Source organism: Coffea arabica, chromosome 8c (genome assembly GCF_036785885.1).
Source record: "Coffea arabica cultivar ET-39 chromosome 8c, Coffea Arabica ET-39 HiFi, whole genome shotgun sequence".
Taxonomy (NCBI): domain Eukaryota; kingdom Viridiplantae; phylum Streptophyta; class Magnoliopsida; order Gentianales; family Rubiaceae; genus Coffea; species Coffea arabica.
The window spans coordinates 29,729,487-29,749,300 of NC_092325.1; the positions used below are offsets into that span (position 1 = coordinate 29,729,487).

The 19,814-nt window shown below is 34.1% G+C and overlaps 1 protein-coding gene and 1 non-coding gene across 2 annotated transcripts; both read left to right on the plus strand.

Annotated features, from left to right (window-relative positions):
- Positions 1 to 6,958: 6,958 nt before the first annotated feature.
- LOC113707507 (small nucleolar RNA R71) lies at positions 6,959 to 7,065 on the plus strand. Its single transcript, XR_003452236.1, has one exon. It is a non-coding gene; the product is annotated as a small nucleolar RNA R71 (small nucleolar RNA).
- Positions 7,066 to 14,431: 7,366 nt separating this feature from the next.
- LOC113706852 (zinc finger protein CONSTANS-LIKE 4-like) lies at positions 14,432 to 15,883 on the plus strand. The gene is made up of 2 exons (XM_027228878.2): positions 14,432 to 15,244; positions 15,356 to 15,883. The coding sequence occupies exons 1-2, from the start codon at positions 14,513 to 14,515 to the stop codon at positions 15,662 to 15,664; spliced, it is 1,041 nt and encodes a 346-aa protein (XP_027084679.1). The 5' UTR covers positions 14,432 to 14,512; the 3' UTR covers positions 15,665 to 15,883.
- Positions 15,884 to 19,814: the final 3,931 nt, after the last annotated feature.

Consider the following 19,814-nt stretch of genomic DNA (forward strand, 5'->3'; position numbering starts at 1 on the left):
AAGTAACCAATCCAGTAGAACACCACTTAAACGACTCTCCGTCCACCGTTCAACCCCCAGCTGGGCCCAAAATCCTCAAGAACACGGGTGGTAATACTCGAGTATACCGATTAGTCGAGGAGATATCACTCCACTCGACAATACAAGAGACCCAGGGTTCGTTACCCAATCGACCAATCCCTTGCCGGCTCGACTAGTGTAACTCGCCACAGGGTTTCTGGAATTCCAGGAAGTGCGCGCATCATAATCAAGTATATCAAGTCAATTGCAACAATAAACAAGTATATCACGTAAGAGCAAGTGCGATAAAGTACACTCTTGCCCTATCAATTCACGTATATAACATGTACTCATATTGGTCACGTATCAAGTTCAAGTATCTAGTGCAATTCGGTATTTGAAAGCACTCACCAAAAGATATAGTGCCTTTACTGGTCACTTTCAGGTTATACTCCGGGTTCGGAGTCCAAATCTGCGATAAAACTCAGTTTGAGAACTTTGAAACATGACTAAGATTCGAAACTTAGACGTTTCGTTCAATAAAATCAAGAAATTGAAATTCACTCGGATGGTAGTCGTGAAACACTTGCTCGCTTTTTAAATGGTAAAACTTTGTAACATTTATACTTGAAAATGCCATGCAAGTCGAAAGTATAAGGAAAACATACTCCGAGCAATCATTATTTCCTTTCTCGAGGGTACAAGTTCGGCCAAATCCTTCCTTATATACCCCGGAACAAAAATACTCAAGTACCCTAGATGGTTCAAGCACTATTCATATCAATTCGACCCAAGTCGCAAGTGTATTTATATAGTTCTCGAGCGTAAATTCGGGCAGCATGCCCTTTGTTTTTACCTAATTTTCCAGCCATTTAGGCTTCATTATTTTTCTCAACCACAACCCAACATCACATATGTCAACAATTCATGTCCAGAGCCGTTCCATAGGCTCACAATATCATAATAACAAGAATCACAACAATGACAAGTGCAGAAAATTGGTTTAAGAAGGCTAGTTAATCACTTGGCCAAGAAACTCTAGGGTGGCGACACTTGTCGCCACCACCACCTTTCATTTTTCTCTTTCTTCCTTGCTATTTTCTAGCCTCAAATTTTCGGTCAAAGCAGCTGCCAAACAAGAAGATATTTTGCTCAAAAGTCAATAAGCTTGTATGGTAAGAAAGTGGTGGTCAAGTGGTACGTTCAACCGGTAGTGCGCGGGACCCGCCGGTTCGCGCCGTTTTTCTTAAAAACTCACGTACTACTGTTTTTTTTTCTTCCCATACTCTAACCTTATATCATTGCTACTACTCACATATGATTTTTCACTTAAAAGTCACTTTTAATCACCAAATTGATCCTTGGTCAGTACCGAAAATTCATCCGGCGAAAAATCGCGAAAACCCTAATTTTGCTCAAATCTTGAAACCGAAGTGTAAAACCCTATTTCCAGGTTCATCTGCACTTATTGTTGAACAATTGGGTAGTAGGGCCTTAATAAATAATAATTTTCAAATAAAAGGAAATTTTTTAAGAAAACGTGAGGAATTTACAATTTCAATAATTAACATTAGAATCTCTAGTAAAATATGAAAGATTTAAGAAACCGTTTAGTCACAAGTAAACTAGGGTTTTTGATTAAAACATTAGGGTTTCTAGTCGTTTAAAACGAAATAAGGTTTTAAATCAAACCCGAAGAAATATACTTTAATATTTTCTTCACAAACAACCTCCTAATATTCGGGATGTTACACCTAACCTTCGCCATTACACTTAATTAAACTTTAGCCTCTCCATTTTATCTCTTAGTTGTCTTTCCCTTTAGTCAATGCAGTTATAGAACTCCTAGAACTATCCACGAAATCATTAGTACACTCTTGCTCCTCGATCACACTAACTTCAGACTCTCGGATGCGATCACTCTACATCTTCAAAGCTTCCTCAGTTCTTACACCTGAAGATAGGCTCTCTCCTTGAAAATCAAGAATTTCATATTCAAATTTCGGATAAACGTTTTTAAAAACGTAAGAAGAGCAATCAAAATAACAAAATTTAATCAAGTCCAAGATTTACATTACCAGAGCCCAAGTTTGCAATTCTTCCAAAAAGTCAAGGATTTCTTGTTCAAAGTATAGACAAATTCAGGTGCGAGAATATATCAGTGTACAATCAAGAATTGGAAGACTTGGTTAGAAAACTTCAACCTCTTTCTTGGGTCCAACATATATAAAAATTCAACAAAACTCATCAATTGCTCACCAATTTCTAGTTTTAAAAATCAAGTGGAATTCACATACTTGTCAAGATTGGTATGTTATAAAGTACTTGGAGCACATAGGTGTTATTTCCAACCATCGTTTGAAAATAAAACTAGTACACCTAATTTTTTTTTTTAAGATTCCAAAGCTGAAATTTTCAAGTAGGTAAATAGGTGGAAAATGCATTTTATTTCTTTGAAAACTCTTTTATTTTGGTTCAAAACCATCATATGTGGAATTAACTAGCAAATCTTGATTTCTTATCTCTTATAGCTAATACCAATATTTGCATCGATTTCTTCCATCCCTACAAGTACAAAGATGATTCGAATCTCATTCAATCTTTCACTACTAATCTCTCACATAATGTTTCCTTTCGATATAACACCACATAATTCCTCAGTTTTGTTTCCACCAATCCCATATAAGAAACTCTCAAGTAACAATTCTCTTTAACCACTAGGATACAGTAGATTCTCCAATTCATGTAATATTCAAGTTAATCCCACAGTCTGGCATCCTCAACTTCAAGTTTAGTATACACTACAAAGATTTGAAGCCTCTAACTCTGATACCAACTGTGATGCCCCCACCGCCCCCTTAGACAAACCAGAGGTTTAGCGGGGTACCTGCCCAACTTTTGTCAGGACTCACGTACTCACTCGAATCCAATCAAGATTTTTAAGCCAAATAATTTCTTTAAACGAAGAAAATACTTGAATAATAACATTTACAATCCTTAGGCAATAGCGTTAACTATTATAGTCATAATATTTCAAATACAAATGGAATCTACACTTCCAAATGTCCAAAAGTCACTCAGGGAATTACAGTAGTTCTAAACAAAAGCTAGCTAGTCTAGTGCCTCCAATTCTTCACTTTAAATTCTTGTTAAAGAATAACAACTTAAAGGGATGAGCTAACGCTCAATGAGGCAAAGAAAAACAGGCAAGCAAACGAGTACAACTAGCATGAATAATATGAAATCAAGAAGGGCAGCCATAATGTTTTACATAAATTCACAAGAGAAAACAAAAGCACAATCAATAAAGAATACAGGAGCTCTCAGGAACTAAATCCACACTTCATGCTACACCGATTCTTTTGAACCACAATTTTCAAATATTGATACTCCGTCAACCAAGCAAGTAACAAGTCCGTAGAACCCCACTTTTTATCAATTTTTGTCCACCATTACACCGTCTGCCGGGGCCGCACGTCAAACAAGATGTAATATTACTCGAGTATATTGAAACAAGTCAAGTACACGAGCCCAAGGTTCACCAAACTGCTCAATCAAACCCTTGCTGGCTCGAGTTGAATGGTTAGCCATTGGATTTTAGGGCCTCCAAGATCAAGTATAAGTCGATGAGATAATTCTCCAATCGACTTAATCAAGATAAAAGTACTAAGGCGGGATAGGAGGCACCTCCCACTCGAATTGAGTGTAGTACATGTTGCCACTCAGCACTTACAAGTCAAGTATAAGCACAAGTCAATCAAGTTCAAGTAAGTAAATGATCATTCAAGAAGGAGAGAATGAGTGTGATAAAATACTCCGTTACCTCATCAAGTTCAATATTCAAACACATAACACGTGGCAACATGTATCATTCAAATCAAAATATCAAAAAACATGCACTTGACACTCATCATGTAAAGCAAAGGTCAAACGTCCGCCTCAAGTGCAAATTTGTGTTCACTTCCAAGTTCTAGAACCAAGTAATTAGAGTACAATGAGATTCATTACTCCAAACCACCATTTAATCAAAACTACTCCCAAGTCCCAACTTAGAAGTCCCAAGATGTTCCTCAAGATTTTCATATTTCTATGTCCCTAAAAGTCTTCCAAAACACATGTTTTCAACATCAATTCAAAGGAAAAATCCATGTACATGTTAAGTCAATGGTTTAGGTATAATATGAAGTGAAAAATATTAAATTGAACCAAGAAAAGTGAAGAAAAAAGTGCAAAGGAGAAGAATCAAAGTGACAACTTTGACACCTCTTGGCATTTGGTCATAACTGGAGGTACACTTATCGAATTGAGATGAATTTGATGACGTTTTGAAACTAAGACATAGATCTACATTTTTTATGAAGACATCGAAACTCAGTTCATGCATTTTTATAGTCAAAAATAGCAATCACAGAGGCACAAGAAAGTTGTCGCGTCATATCAGGGCATTTGAGCAGTTTTGAAAAAATGGCTATAACTCAATGTAGAAAAATCGAAATCGAATCCCGTTGATTGCATTTGAAACTAGACTCAAAGGCCTTTCCAACGGTATAAAATTTAGACTCTAATTCGTTTCCAATTAATACCAAAAAATCTGACAATTTGACTGAAAATGCTCTCTGAGTTTCAGTCTATTTTGCAAACTTTCCAACAAGAAAACTTTCTTCATAGTTTTGGTTCAAATTCAACATACAAGAGTGATATGTTAACAAGTTTCTTGAATAAAAACTTGCCCAAAATTATTAAGAAAAAGTGGAAATGAAGGCTGGAATATCTTCCCCTGTTTTGGACAACAAAGGTAAAATTTTCCCACAAGAATTTTCCAAATATTTCTCCATCAAATCTTCCCAATTTTTCTATAACAAATTCATGAACATATCAAACAATATATAGCCAAGATTGTTAGCAAGAAAAATCATGAAAATTTGCACATAAACAACCCTTAACAAAAGATCAAACACTTGGTGGACATAGAGATTTCTTCCATTTTCACCAACAAATCATTAGAAATATAACTCAAATTCTCAAGGGTTTCATCAATATTAACCCTTGGATATCAAGAAACAACAATCCACAAATTCTTGGCCACAATTTTCATGATTCAAACATAAAAGAGACTATCAAGCTTCTATTACCAAAACTTCCATAAAAATTTCAAATCCACCATGGATCTTCCAAGATTTAACCTAAATCCACTTGAAATGTAAAGTAATGAAGTAGATTAGCCACTTACCTCTTCAAAGGTTCAAACCCTAGCAAGATCTACCCAAGATGATGGCAAGATCAACCCTCTAGGAGCTTCTTTCTCCCAAAATCTTCCAAATGTGCAAGTAGGTTGGTGGAAGAAAGCTTGGATCTTCAAAATTTTTCAAGAAAAGTGAAGTTTTCTTCCTCTCTGTCCCTCTCTCAATTTCAGTCAGCCAAAGAAGAAAAATGAAGACCTCTTGGTTGTGTTTTGATCTAAAATACTAGCTACAATAAAAGTTTCTCCAAGTCAACTTTGAATAGTGTCCAATAGTATCTTCCACTTAAGCTTTCTTACTATCAATTCTTAGCTTTTCTAACCTTCTTTTAACTCCCAAAATCTTTTTAATTTCACTAATATTTCAACTTATAATTTTCTAGGGTTTTGGCCAATATCACTAATAAGTTGCAAAATGAACACTTTTCAAGAAATTAATCGCTCGAAAGTTAAAATAATCAAGTAAGAGAAACTCGTTTAACAATTAACAAGTAAATTACTAATTTAATGCAAACTTTATAAAAATATAATTTAAATAATAATGCAAATAGTTGGGAGGTGAGAAAAAAAATTTTATGGGTCATCACAGTCTCGCTATCCTCTAATTTTTTTCTTTTTAGTTATTATCTTCTTGAGAAACTTTGCATACGAGGGAATTTGTACAATAGCATCAATAAATGGAATGTTAATAAGTAATTGTTTAAAAATGTTGATAAACTTCTCAAATTCTTTGTCAAGTCTTGATGGTTTCAATCTATGTGGAAATGAAATTGGTTGAGGAATTGGAATAATCTCAAAAGCCGATGGCTCAATCACTTCCACTTTGTCTTTCTCTTTACTTTTCTTACTCTCCTCTACTGACTCACTCCCCCACTTGTCTTCTTTATTCTCATCTTCTTTCATTTTCTCAATAACTGGACGTTCATTCAATTACTTACTACTATGGAGAATTATAGCTTTCACGTGCTTTATTGGGTTCACTCGGTCTTATTAGGTGACCCCCCTTGATTTCTATTGTTGATAGCATTGGCTATTTGGCCTAATTGGACTACAACATTTCTATATATATTGGTGAGTTGGTCCATCCTACCCTCAATTCTTTCAAACCGTTGAGTGGTAGCATTAACTAACTTTTTAATTTTATCATTGGATGCATTTGCTAGTTTCTCAATCATCAACTCCCAAGCCGGTTTAGATTCCGTAGGTGATTGCTTTGGTTGAAAGCCCTATGGATTCGTTGATCTTAGTTGGTTCCTTTGATCCTTCCATCCAAAATTTGGATGATTTCACTACCCCGAATTATAAGTATTGGAGTATGGGTTGTTTTGGGATGAACGATTATAATTGTTGAGATATTGAACCTGCTCAATGCTCACACAAATAGAGTCATTCTGATCTCCTTCACACATAGTACAACATGCAACATTTATTCCTTGATTAGAACTAGAACTAATTTGCCTATTAAGCATCTTAACCACATTATCCATTTTGACACTTAACATGTTCAATGTATCTACCTCAAGCATACCTGCGGGTCTCTTTGTATTACCTCGCTCGTTGGCCCATTAATAATTGTTTGCAACCATGTCCTCAATCAGTTGTTGAGCTTCCTCGGCCGACTTATTAATCAAAGCTCCTCCCGCTGCTACATCTACATGCATCTTCAATTCGTCGGATAGGTGAATCCATTGTAGAATGTTTGTACTATGAGCCAATCGGGTATCATGGTGAGGACATCTTCATTGTAACTCCTGATAACGCTCCCAAGTTTCGTACAATGTCTCTCCTTCCTGTTGACAGAAACTCATTATATCTATGCAAAATTTAGCAGTATTACCAAGTGAAAAAAACTTATTAAGAAAAGTTTTTGATAAATCAACCCAAGTGGTAAAAGTATTAGGGGAATGAGATTGTAACCAAACCTTGACCGTGTCCCTTAGTGAGAATGGAAACAATCTAAGATTAATTACATCATCACTAATACCGTTAAACTTAATTGTATCACAAATTTCTAAAAACGTAGACAAATGAGAATTCGGGTCTTCGGTAGCATTACCTCCATATTGAATTGTTGTACCATTTGTATAAGAGATGGTTTAATCTCAAAATTATTAGCATTTATTGTAGATCTCACTATCCTTATTTGCAAAGCATCATCTTCCGATAGTGCGAAGTCCTGTAATGCTCTTCTATTCACCTCTTCAGCCATAGGTTCGATTGGTGGAAGTTCAATTATTATTTCTCCTTCTCCTTGAATTTCCATAGCTTCCTGTAGTGCTTGCCTTCATTGTTGCCTTAGAGTCCTTTCAATTTTTGGATCCAAAGGTACCGTTTCACGTAGCACACGATGCATGCACTACAAAGATAAAAAAAAAAAAAATTATACCACAACCAAACAAACCAAGTAAAACAAAATAGACAAACTACTCTATCTACTAACTAAAAGATATTCACAATATAACACAATATTTAGATTAATAAAGCTCATTTAATCTTAATATTACTGTGATTCCATGACAACGATGTCAAAACTTGACAAGATTTATACCTGGGATTTAATTTTAATCCTAATCTCCTCGTTGATTACAAGTGCACGAGTCGTGAATTGTAGTACAAGGAAATAGGGTCGAATCCCTAGAGAATCACTTTTGAATTACTAAGGCTTTTAGCTTAGTCTATTATCTAAACTTATCAAGAATTTTACCTAGTTTAATCAACCAAAATACTAAACTAAAATAAAAAAAAGTTAACAATTTGAAGTAATTCAACTAAACACAAGTGTTTTAGGGTATAGGATCGACTCAATGTGCCTAACAAGGAATGAAATAGCCAATTACTACTAATATTCTTGTCTTGCTAAGGATGCATTTCACTCAAGCTATCGAAACTCGCTCTCGCCAATGAACCGAACTTAGCCTACACTAGAGTTTCCCTACTTTCGTGATGAAATCCCAATTATCAACTAGATCAAACACAAGAAATATCATAAACATCCACCTAAGTATGCCACTGCTTTCGTGTGCCTACTCCTTAAGCTCCACTTATTCTATTTCCATCATTATTAACTACTGCCATAGATTAACAACAACCAAAATGATTGGTAAATGGTGATCAAGCATTTACAAGTGTTATTGACATAATAGATTCAATAACAAAGCTCATGTCTTTAAGGTAACTAAGTATTATTGACACGACAAAGAGAGTAAAGAGTGAGAAATGCTTATTCAAATGAAGAAACAAGATCTTCAAATTTCATTAATCTTTATTGCTATCAAAAATACATAGTACATCAAGAGTTCTCCAAGTTTTCCAAGAAAAGATGAAAACTAGATGTAAAACTATGTCTAAACTAAGCTTGAGAGAGAAGAGAAGAAAAAGTTCTCCTCTTCTTGTCCAATCTTCTCTCTCCTCAATTATATCTTTCTTCCTTGTTAAAAGTCAAGAAAAGGAAGCTCCTAGATGTCCCAAAAGGCGATGTAAAATTGTCCTTTTTGTGTCTTGTCAAAATGAAGAAAAAGAAAGAATCCATGCAAGTTGACAAGCTGCAGCCACCATGAATCCTGGATCGAATCCTTGCAGGGATTCACCAAGGGATTGAGCAGAGCAACACGAATTGAAGTTCTGGCCACAAACTGCGGGAGTAATCGCGGACGGATTCTCCCGCAGTTTGTCTCCCTTCTTTTCTTCTTCTTTGTTTCTTTTTTTGACGCTCAATCTTTCCTTGCACCACTTCTGTTAGCCAATGTTGTGACTTTTTTGGTTTCGAATCTTTGCTAATTTTAGTTCCAATTAAAGTTGATCATTTTACCTACGAAACAAAAGAGATTTTGCATGTAAATGACAAAAATCACAATTATTCCATATATTAGTTTAAAGTGCAAGTTAGTGGTACAAAATGAACAATTTATACCAATTGATCTTACAAATGGACTCGAAACTAATATGAAATATATTCAAAAAGAAGACAAATGAAGCTCTTATCAGCAGGAACAACCATGGAAAGCCATTCATCTAAAGATCCATATAATCAAAGAATTCTAAATCTCCCATTGAGACCATTAATTGATTTTAATCGTGAACATTCACTTAATCTAAACTATTGAGAAACTTAATTAGGAATATACAGTTACATACTAACGAGTAGTAGTTTAAAGAAGAAGAAGAAATAGTAGTAAAATTCATCCATTGAATCATAGTTCTAAGCTACATATCCTAATTAGAAGATTGGGAACCTAAGGATTTACAAAGCAACACTTCAACCTAATTGAGGAAAGGTCTAAGTTAACAACATGTAGAAAAAAATTTAATGACGTAGAAGACACATATTAACAGATTAAGCCATAAATAGCATGAAATTAAAACATTTAAATTACTAATCAAACAAAATTCAACCACTGAATCATAGTTCTAAGTTGCGTACCCTAATCAGAAGATTAGGAATTGAAGGATTTGCAGAGCAAAACTTCAAGGAAAGATCTAAGTCAACATTAAAATAGCCAATTAAACAAAATTCAACCACTACATCATAGTTCTAACTTCTAAGGTACGTACACTAATCAGAAAATTGGGAATCAAAGAATTTGCAGAGAAACACTTTAACCTATTTGAGGGAAAGATCTATAAAGCAAAATAAGAACTTTTAACAAACCAAAAGACATATATTAACAAACTAGCCATAAATAACACAAAATTAAACACTAAAATATTGAACAAAATTTCACAAACTAAACGAAACAAAATAACATGAGATCCAAATATGGATGTAACAAATAGAAAGTAAAAGCAGAAGTTTTGCCAAAAAAAAAAGGAACTTTGAATAAAACAACAAATAGAGTTAATTTCTAGCAAAGCATAATTTATAACTAAATAAATGTCAGAGTTACAAAAATAGGAAGTTGAATCTATCTCTTGCAAAAGCTGGATTTACAATACATGTAAACCCTGTAAAAAAGAACGACAAATAGCTACACCAAACTTAAAAAAAAAAGAGGAAAAATTAAAGAACACAAAAGCGTGATTCAAATACACAAAAGCAGAAAGAGACAAAGTAGGAGAATGGGTATGAGGGCAATGCAGAAAATTTAGTCAACTTAAAAGGGCAAAAAAAAAATTAACAAGCCTGCATTTCAGCTTAGTGAAATGGAAGAATTTGAAGCAGAACAGTTACATATGTAATGGATAGCAAAATAAATAACTTCCCTAGTTCAAACTAATTGCGTCTCAAAAACTTTGAATGATTAGTTTGCATCCACAAAAACTATCTATCATATATAGTCTGGAGGTCCAGTCCAATACAAGGCTAGTTGGACTCTTCCCTTCCCCTATAGCATAAAAGAGGGTTAATTTCACTTTGTCCCTCCAAACTTTGGACGATTACCCACTTCAATCCCTAAACTTCAAAATGAGACACTTAAGTCCCTGAACTTATAAATACCTCCCACTTAAGTCCCTAAACTTATAAAATGGGACACTTAAATCCCTAAACCCTTATAAAATGGGACACTTTGACCATCAACGGCATTCAGGATTTGTTAATCATTTTCCTTACGTGGAGCTATTTATAAGTTTAGGGACTTAAGTGTTCCATTTTGAAGTTTAGGGACTGAAGTGGGTAATCGTCCAAAGTTTGGGGGAACAAAGTGGTATTAACCCCATAAAAGAAAAAATTTTTTTAAAAAAATGCCTACATAGACAACTTACCAATCACATTTAAGGGCAAACAAGTAATTCTGCATGAATACTAACCTCTAATAATGCATTGACACATGCACAAAAATTATATTAGTGCATGTAAGTTGCAAAGGCCATTTTTCACCAACCCGCACATTGTATTTTTGTACAATTTACTTAAGCTATTTAACAAAAATAGTTTAAATTATTAAGATAACCCTAAAAGGGGTGGATGAAATCTTGTGAACAATAATCCACAAGCTCCTTTGCGTACATATAGGAAACCATTTGTCCACAAGAATAGTAATCAACTCAAGAGTATAGATTTAAGCTCGATACCTTTTATCTCCCTTCTCCCCTCCTCCCCCCCCCCCCCCCCCCCCCTTCTCTCTCCCTTCAAACTTTGGTTAGTTGCGCTGCTAAGACCCAACACCTTATAATAAACCCCTCAAAATTCAGCACCTCAAAATTTATTATCTTGGAACACATGCCTTCTTTCATTTATAGATATTTATGAAAACATTATTTGATCTTCAAAAATGGGCGCCTTTCAATATTGTGAGAAGATAGATCAACTAATTTGATGAAAGTATAACAAGGAAGACGAATCACGAATTTACATGGGGTGTGTGTTTAAGCAACTTAATTGCACAGCTTGTCAATTTATTCTACACATTGAACAACAAAAATTTTCAATCGTTCTATTAGATAATTATTGTTTTGATCATGTTATCAAATTTTATAAGATTCTAATATTAAGTGTAGCTAATCAATTCTATGAAGAAACACAAAATTCTAAAACAGTACGATTTCTTACAACGTTTGCCTTCAGTAATCTGTTACACAAGATACTTCTGCAGCAAGGCTACGGATATTGGGTTAATCAAGTACCGTTGAATGAAAAGCCGCTGGCCTCCTCGCTAGTGGATTTTGTAAAGCAAGCTGATCAGAGATGAATGGATCTGAAATTGTTGATTTGCTTTGTCTTTTCAAATCGATTAAGGTTGTTATAATTTGTCATTGAAGTTGAATTGATTTTCAATCAACAAATGCTACTAGATATGTTCTTGAGTTTTTTTATTTAATATAGAGTATCCCAAATTTTGTTGCGGTTAATAAAAAGAAGAAAGATCTTTATGGCAACTGTTTTATTGGTCAAATTTTTAATCTTTTTTTTTCAGCAACGATACATTTGTATAACATACTCTATCCTAATCTAGGGAGGAGGGCGAGTCTAAGGAGGCTGTGGAAGGGGGCTAGTGGATATTCAGATCCAACTAGACTAAGAAAGTTTTATAGCACAATTTTTAGATTTTTTTCGCTGAAAAAAGAGACTTAAATCTCTTCCTGATGGCCACTGAACCATTGGTCCAGTGGTTATCGAATTTTTAATCAATCAGGTCAAAGTTTTTAAGGGCACTGGGTCATGGAAATGTGACACAAATCTATCCTACGGTACATAAGGAGGTGTTAAAACGTGGAGTTGGTGAAAGTTGACCATTCCTCAATCAAAAGCTAGGTGTTACGGTACGTAATGAATAAATGCTCACAAAAGAGTAATTTAGGTAAGATTCTCTCAATCATGACAACCTCAAGAAAGACCAATAATTATTCATGCTGCAAGAGTCAAAAAAATTGACGAATTGAAAACATGAGAACCACTCATTGGTACCGTGAATAGTGCCTAAAACTAAGATAACATCAGTAGCATGGTCCAGGAGCAGGTTGATATAAGTAAGTGAATAATGACGCCTTCTCAAGCTCAATTTAACTAGTAGGATATTAGCGACATAACTGTGAGGTCATGGTTAAACCATCAAGTCTCTCCTTTTCTTTTTTCCTTTATAAGGTTTGGAATCATTTTTTATACTAATAATAATGATGATGCATTAAAGTCAAAAACATCAATATTTATAGGAAATCCACCTCTATGTGCAAATTTTGAAGTAGGTTTATGCCCCAAGTTTTGTATCTAAACATATATACAAGAATTAGGATAAGAAATCTATTTCTTCAAGAAGCTAGCATTTGCCATCGACAAGCTTATTTTTGGTTTGAATTGTAATTTTTTGAGAGCTTTTGTAAAAAAATTTATTGTAATACTTTTTAAAGATATATATGTAAGGTAAAAAAGTGATTAAAATATTTGATAAGAAATATTTTCATGAAAATCAAAAAACTTTTTCCACAAAAATGGAATCCAAACAAGGCTAAAAAGGATTTAGAATTTCTAAATTCCATTAAGGTTAGAGAATTAGGAAGGTAATGCATTAATTTGCATTCATCACATATTTGATTTAAAAAAAAAAACCATATTCCATTCAAACCTTCTCCCCGCCTCTCCTCTTCTCCAACTTTTTTCCTCCTGTAGTCATCCTCTCATAAACCTTCCTCTAAAGCAGGAAAATCACACCATGGTCTCCCTCCATAAATCCCCGTTTGTCTGTTTTTCTAATAAAGTCTCTTCAAAATTTTTGTAACGAGAGTTTCTATTTTTCTAGGAGTTTTTAGTGAGAAATTTCTTTCTCCTGGGGATCCTATGGAGATTTTTGTATTTTTTTCTTATTATGTTGTTAAATATGAATTTATTTCAAATCTGATCGTTAGATCTGAAATTTTCTTGGCTCTTGAATTTAGTTCGACAAATCTTATCATCATTATTGGAGGTAAGACCGTTGATTAGTAGACCTGTCGATTGCAACATGTATAAAAGGAAACTGTAGTGAATTAACTTAGAATATAATTTTGAAATTTTTTATATTTTCCAAATCTATTGTATTTGTTAAGTTGCAGATTATAATTTCTAATGCATGTTTAATCTATCACTATGGCAGTAATGCAAATCAAATTGTGCGGGACAATTTTCAACAATCCACTAATGAAATTTGCTTTTTATTAAAACAAAAAAAATCATACTCTATTCGGTTTTCACATAATGCATCCAACTTTTTTTATCGTTATTACACCGCATAACATGGAATGTTTCAAAATTACACAATCTTTCTTACCATCTTTAATACGGAGCAAATTTAGCAAATTAAATTCCACGTATTTGCTTATATTTTCTCCCAAAAAATAAATATAGAAGTAGACAAAAACAAAAAAAAAGGTTTTAGTGGTACAATGCGCTTGTAGAAATGCCCCTACAACTGTGGCAAAAGCCATACAGCTCTAGAAACATCACGCCATTCCGATTTCCAAACACCGGCAATCCCTTGGGACCCACTATAGCACAATCAACTTTTCTGGTTTAGTATTTTGATACAGATTTGACAAAATTCCAAACAGACCCTTCTGTACTAACACGTCTCTTATCTTGTGGACCCTATCTCCATAAAAACGACATCCCCACCTCACACTAAACGACAATCCTCCATTTTCCAACATAATTAAAACGCCCTTGTATTTGGCTAAGCTTGTTACACGTGTTGAATCTCCATTGGCTATCACCCGGATTGCCCTGCCCACTAGGACATCGTGATTGCCCGCTTTATTGTCCGAAAAAGCAATAAAAGAAAAATTAAAAACAGTCACCACTACACAGCACGTCTTCTCTCATTTTCTAGTGAGAGAAAATTTTTAGATAGAGAGAGTGGCGAAAAAATGGGTGCAGAAGGTTGGAGTTTAACGGCCAAGCCGTGTGACTCGTGCAAAGCGACGTCGGCCAGCGTGTTCTGCCGGGCGGACTCCGCTTTTTTATGCCTTGCCTGTGACTCGAAAATCCACGCCGCGAATAAGCTAGCCTCCCGCCACGGGCGCGTGTGGGTTTGCGAAGTTTGCGAGCAAGCCCCTGCAAGTGTGACTTGCAAGGCGGATGCTGCAGCCCTATGCAACGCCTGTGACCGCGACATCCACTCTGCAAACCCGCTTGCCCGCCGCCACGAGCGGATTCCGATCACCCCCTTCTTCGACTCGGCCTCGGCTGCCAGGTGTACAGGAGCTAGCGACGAGAAATGTTTGCTCGACCTCGGCAGCGAGGCCGAGGAAGCGGAAGCCGCTTCGTGGCTGCTACCTAACCCGAACTGTAATAAGGATTTAGAACCGGATAGTCCGGAGTACAAGACTGCGGACTATTTGTTTACTGATATGGATCCTTATTTGGATATGGATTTGATATCCAGTGATCAAAAGCCTCATGTCGTGCAGTATCAAAACCATCATCACAATCATGTTCACCAGCAGCATAACTCCGATGGAGTTGTTCCAGTGCAGAACAAGAATGATCCGACCCATTTACCCGGTCCAGTTGTGGATGGATTCCCCACCTATGAAATGGATTTTGCTGGATCTAAAAGTTTTATGTACAACTTCAGCTCTCAATCCATCAGCCAAAGTGTATGTGATATTTTTTTTTTATTTTAGGCCAATCAGTTAATATATTCAGTTTTGACCAAAAAAATTAATATATTCAGTTTATTTATTTTGATTTATTTTTTTTTTTGGCAGGTTTCATCGTCTTCTATGGAGGTGGGGGTCGTACCGGACCACAATGCGATGGCGGATGTATCCAACAATTTCTCAAGGAGCGATGCCGTTACGAATCCGGTCTCCGGCGTGGATAGAGAAGCGAGGGTTTTAAGGTACAGGGAGAAAAGGAAGAACAGAAAATTCGAGAAGACGATTCGGTATGCTTCGAGAAAGGCCTATGCGGAGACCCGACCCAGAATTAAAGGAAGGTTTGCGAAGCGGGCGGAAGTTGAAATTGAATCGTTAATAGTTGCTGATGCGTCTTACGGCGTCGTTCCGACCTACTGAATTGTGAAGTAAAATCAAATTTTGGGTGGATTTTACTTTTTAGCTTAATCACTTTTACTTCTCTGCTCCTTTTTGTTTTTTTTTTGGCCTTTTTTTTTTCGGCTTTTGGTAGCTGAGGCTACTTTATCTTTTGTTGACTATGTGGATTATGGTTAATGTATTGTACATATTTTTAATCCCCTTTTTTGTTGGTCAAATCTAATCAGCATTTTGGTGGTATTTGGCGATGAGAATGAGAATTGGCATCTAATTGTGCCTTGTTGGGTTAAATTGGGAGATAGGATTATGAGGTGTAAATTCGGATTGCGGTTTTAAGAAGTAATTTTAGAAAAATAAATAATATTTTGCCATCTTTAAACATTTGATTTATATAAAACAAAAAGTGATCACAAAAAGTACTCTTAAAAAATTTTCAATAAAATATATATATTTTTGGATAAATTGTCAATAAGCTTTGGCTCTGTTTTTTTTTTTTTTTTTTTGGGGAGGCAACAAAAGACAGGTTGTGCTCAATTGAAATAGAAATTTTTTATTTTCTATTTAATTTAAAATAAAATGAAGATGTGAAAATATTTTGAGAATTTCTTCTAGTAAAAAAATAATACATATATATATATATATATAAGACAATAGACACCTGTAGAAACTACATAGTTTCTGCTCGGGGGTTTACATATATTCATAATTATTGTTATACCACCATCAAAAAAAGATTAAGATTTTGTTTAGATTGTATTTTTTTGAATTTTTTGTAGAAAAATTATTGTAGTATTTTGATATTTGTGAAGTAAAAAAGTGATTAAAAAAATATGTTTATAAAAAATATAATAATTTTTTTTAAAAAATTATAATCCAAGCATATTCCAAATTTCTCTCTAGACGGTAAGTCTCTGTAAGTCGAGAATTCAATTTCATTTGCCGAGAAAAACAAATGAAAAATAAAAGGAGATGTTAAAACATTCTTTTGTCTAGTCATCTTTGTATATTTATTAATTTTTTATATAATTTTTTTAGACTTCACTCTCATATAAAATAAATAAGATAGGTTAGATTATAAAAATATTGTTAAAAAATTTTCAATAAACGACTTGTCTGACTTCCCTCTTATATATATTGTTTTTCTTTCCCTCGATTTACTCAAGCTAGGGGCATGACTGAACTTTCTTTGTTTCTATAATCTTACTTTTTTTTCCTTAATCTTTGGGAGAATACGAGGAAAGGATTAATTTATTGGTGTAGAATCAAAAGGTATGTTGCTATTGGTGACTTGGATATGCTGCGGCAAGCTGACTATTGTTTAATTAAATACTTAACTATTGGTGACTATTGTTTAATCAGAAGGTATGCCATCTAACTTGTCAATCATCTTGTTATTTACAGTCTCGGTGGAAGCCCTTTTCTTTTCATATGGACAGATTAAGGCAGTAGTTCCTTTGAGTACTTTGACTAAGGGGGGTTTGAACTAAAATGATTGCCAACAAATGATAATGAGGATTATTACTCAAAAGAAAAATTGATGCAACGGACTTTTAAGTCACCGTCTTCTTCCTCCAAGAAAAGTCACTCTCTTCTTTACTAGCAACCTATTTGATGATATTTCATAATGCATCGGAATTCTGGGATGTTTACAAACGGAAATCTATGAGAGAGTGAGGCACATGTAAGATTTTGTATACTAATGGACTGCAAAGTCGATTAAGACGCTAAATTTTTTTATGGAGAGAAAAAAATTTTCCTTAATTGATTAAAAATTATCATCATTTTTGCAATTCCATAGACGTATAAACATATTAAAACTGTACCAGCTTAAACTTCAAAATCAACGAAAGAAAAGTGCTCTATCATCAACCTGACGTGCCAAGGGGTCGCAGCTTTTCTACCTTTGCGAAGCCAACCAACAATTTCTACATTAATGCAAGGAATAGTTTCAGAAACCTCCCTTAAGGTCTGTTGCAACATCACTTGATACCCCTAAATTTTGAAAAAATTTCACTTACCTTTCTCATTTTCAGCTTTTTGTAATGTTATCAGCCCAATTCAAAAAATATTATTAAGAAACTCATATTTGGAGAGAGGAAATGCTTTAATTCTAATAGAAAAAATTATACGAGTAGGTGTTTTTAAGGCACAAAAGATTACTATTTAAGGGTGCGTTCAAGCTAAAATATTTTTCGTTCACTATGAAGTGTTTTCATTAATTTGAGGAGTTTTATGAATGTTAAAAAAATGAACTTTCTAAATTTTTTGTATAGACAGATGACTTGAGTATAAAAAACAGACATAATGTTTTTTACTCATTTGAGGTGTTTCCAAAAAATGTAAAAGTAACTTTCTTTATTAAAAAGTATTTTTAGATAAATTTAGAATTTTATAAAACTTATAGAATTTTGTTTAGTATTCTAACTTTTTGTCCAAATCGATGGCTTGAATATAAGAGAAAGATAAATTATTAACAATATTTTTAGAAACTCATTTGAGGTATTTTCAAGATGCAAAATGTTATTTTTTTCTAATAATAACAATTTTTCTTTTGCATTTCTTGTCCGGACCGATAACATAGAAAGTTACAAAAAGGTCTTTCAATTTCATTAATATATTGTAATTCTTAAGGATTTAATTTGATTTATTATGAAAAGTAATTGTGCACAAGAAACGGGTAGTTTTTGAAAAGAAATGTTTTATCTCTCTCAAACTAAGGTCCCGTTTGGATTGCATTTTTCGTCATTTTTCATGGAAAAATTACTGTAGCGATTTGATGTATGTGAGGGAAAAAGGTAATAGGGAAATGTGATCACGGAAAACGACGCAATTTTCTGACAGAAAATGGCAATCCAAACAGGGCCTAAGTTTTTAAATCAAATCTTTTGAAATGGATTGATAAAGTTAAAAAAATGTTAAAAATAAGGGAGGTAGGTGAACTTTCTTAAATTTTAGGGATATCAAATGAGATTAATATAAATATGAGAGGAGGTTACTAAAATTATCTCTTAATGCAAAATAAGAAAACCAAAGAAAAATCAATTTTAAAAAATATTTTGGGTCTTTGAATAATTAAGTATAATTAAGAAACTAAATTTGTTAAATTAATGAAACTGTTTTGATAGGTGTCTATGGGTGTGAAACCCACAGTGGCTGTCATCCAATGGCTGTTCTAACCTATAAATACAAAAATGTTTACGTCATGAATGACGTAAAGAAAATCAGAGAAACGTGAACCACAAATTATCACGGATTTGACTTCAACTGTTCAACTCAACTATTAATGCTCTGGACCCCACCATATGCTTCTCAGTCAATTTAGAGAAAACCCAAGAAAGTTGAAAAGGGCAATTTTATGCGAAAAGGGCATAATTGAAAAAAAAAAAAAGAAGCCATCAGCTTCAGCAAAATGACAGGTGGTATTTGACTATTCGGTATCTACTATCCAGTGTAATAAATTAATAACACATGGTCCATGGATACATAAAATAATATTACTAAGACAAAAAAAAGTAGTTTACCTTCAAAAAAATATACACCACAAGCATATTACATGGTCCACAGATTATCAAAATCCGCAAATTGATTGGTCCACGAGATCTCTCATCTCATATCCTTAGTGCTTATCCTGTTGTGAGTCACTACTCATCAGTAGTTCAGTACTGATATGCATCAACTAGGGCTACTTGATTTCTCTTCCGTCCTTTCTAGGAAGAAATTGTGCGAAGGGTTATTGTGGATAAAGACATTTTTTTCAACAATCGAAATTACTGGAAATCATATAACAAAATTAGAATAACATTCAGAGGTAATCGAAATTTTAGTGCAAAATATAATCTAAAGTGGAGCTCATAAATCAATACGATCTAGTCAATTGATAATTGAAAGTGCGGTTTAAAACTTTAAATTCAGAGTAATTATCCCCACAATCTTTTAACGTGGATAAGGACACTTGGGATAAAGATATTTGGGATAATTTCACCGGCTTTCCTTGAGTTCCGTGACAATTCACTTAACCTCTTGAATTTTAAAAGATATTATTTGCCTCCTTTATTTTCAACTTTTTTCTATAGCAGTGTAAACTCATTTTATAATATATTATTAAAAAACTTATGTTTGAATAGAGAATTCGTGTTCATTCCAATGTTGCCCTTTTCTTGTACGTCTTTTT

Bases quoted from the DNA above. Each gene is read 5' to 3' on its own strand.
- LOC113706852 (XM_027228878.2), top strand. From the start codon at position 14,513: ATGGGTGCAGAAGGTTGGAGTTTAACGGCCAAGCCGTGTGACTCGTGC. The intron at 15,245-15,355 runs GTATGTGATATT...TTTTTTTGGCAG, and splicing joins CTCAATCCATCAGCCAAAGT to GTTTCATCGTCTTCTATGGA.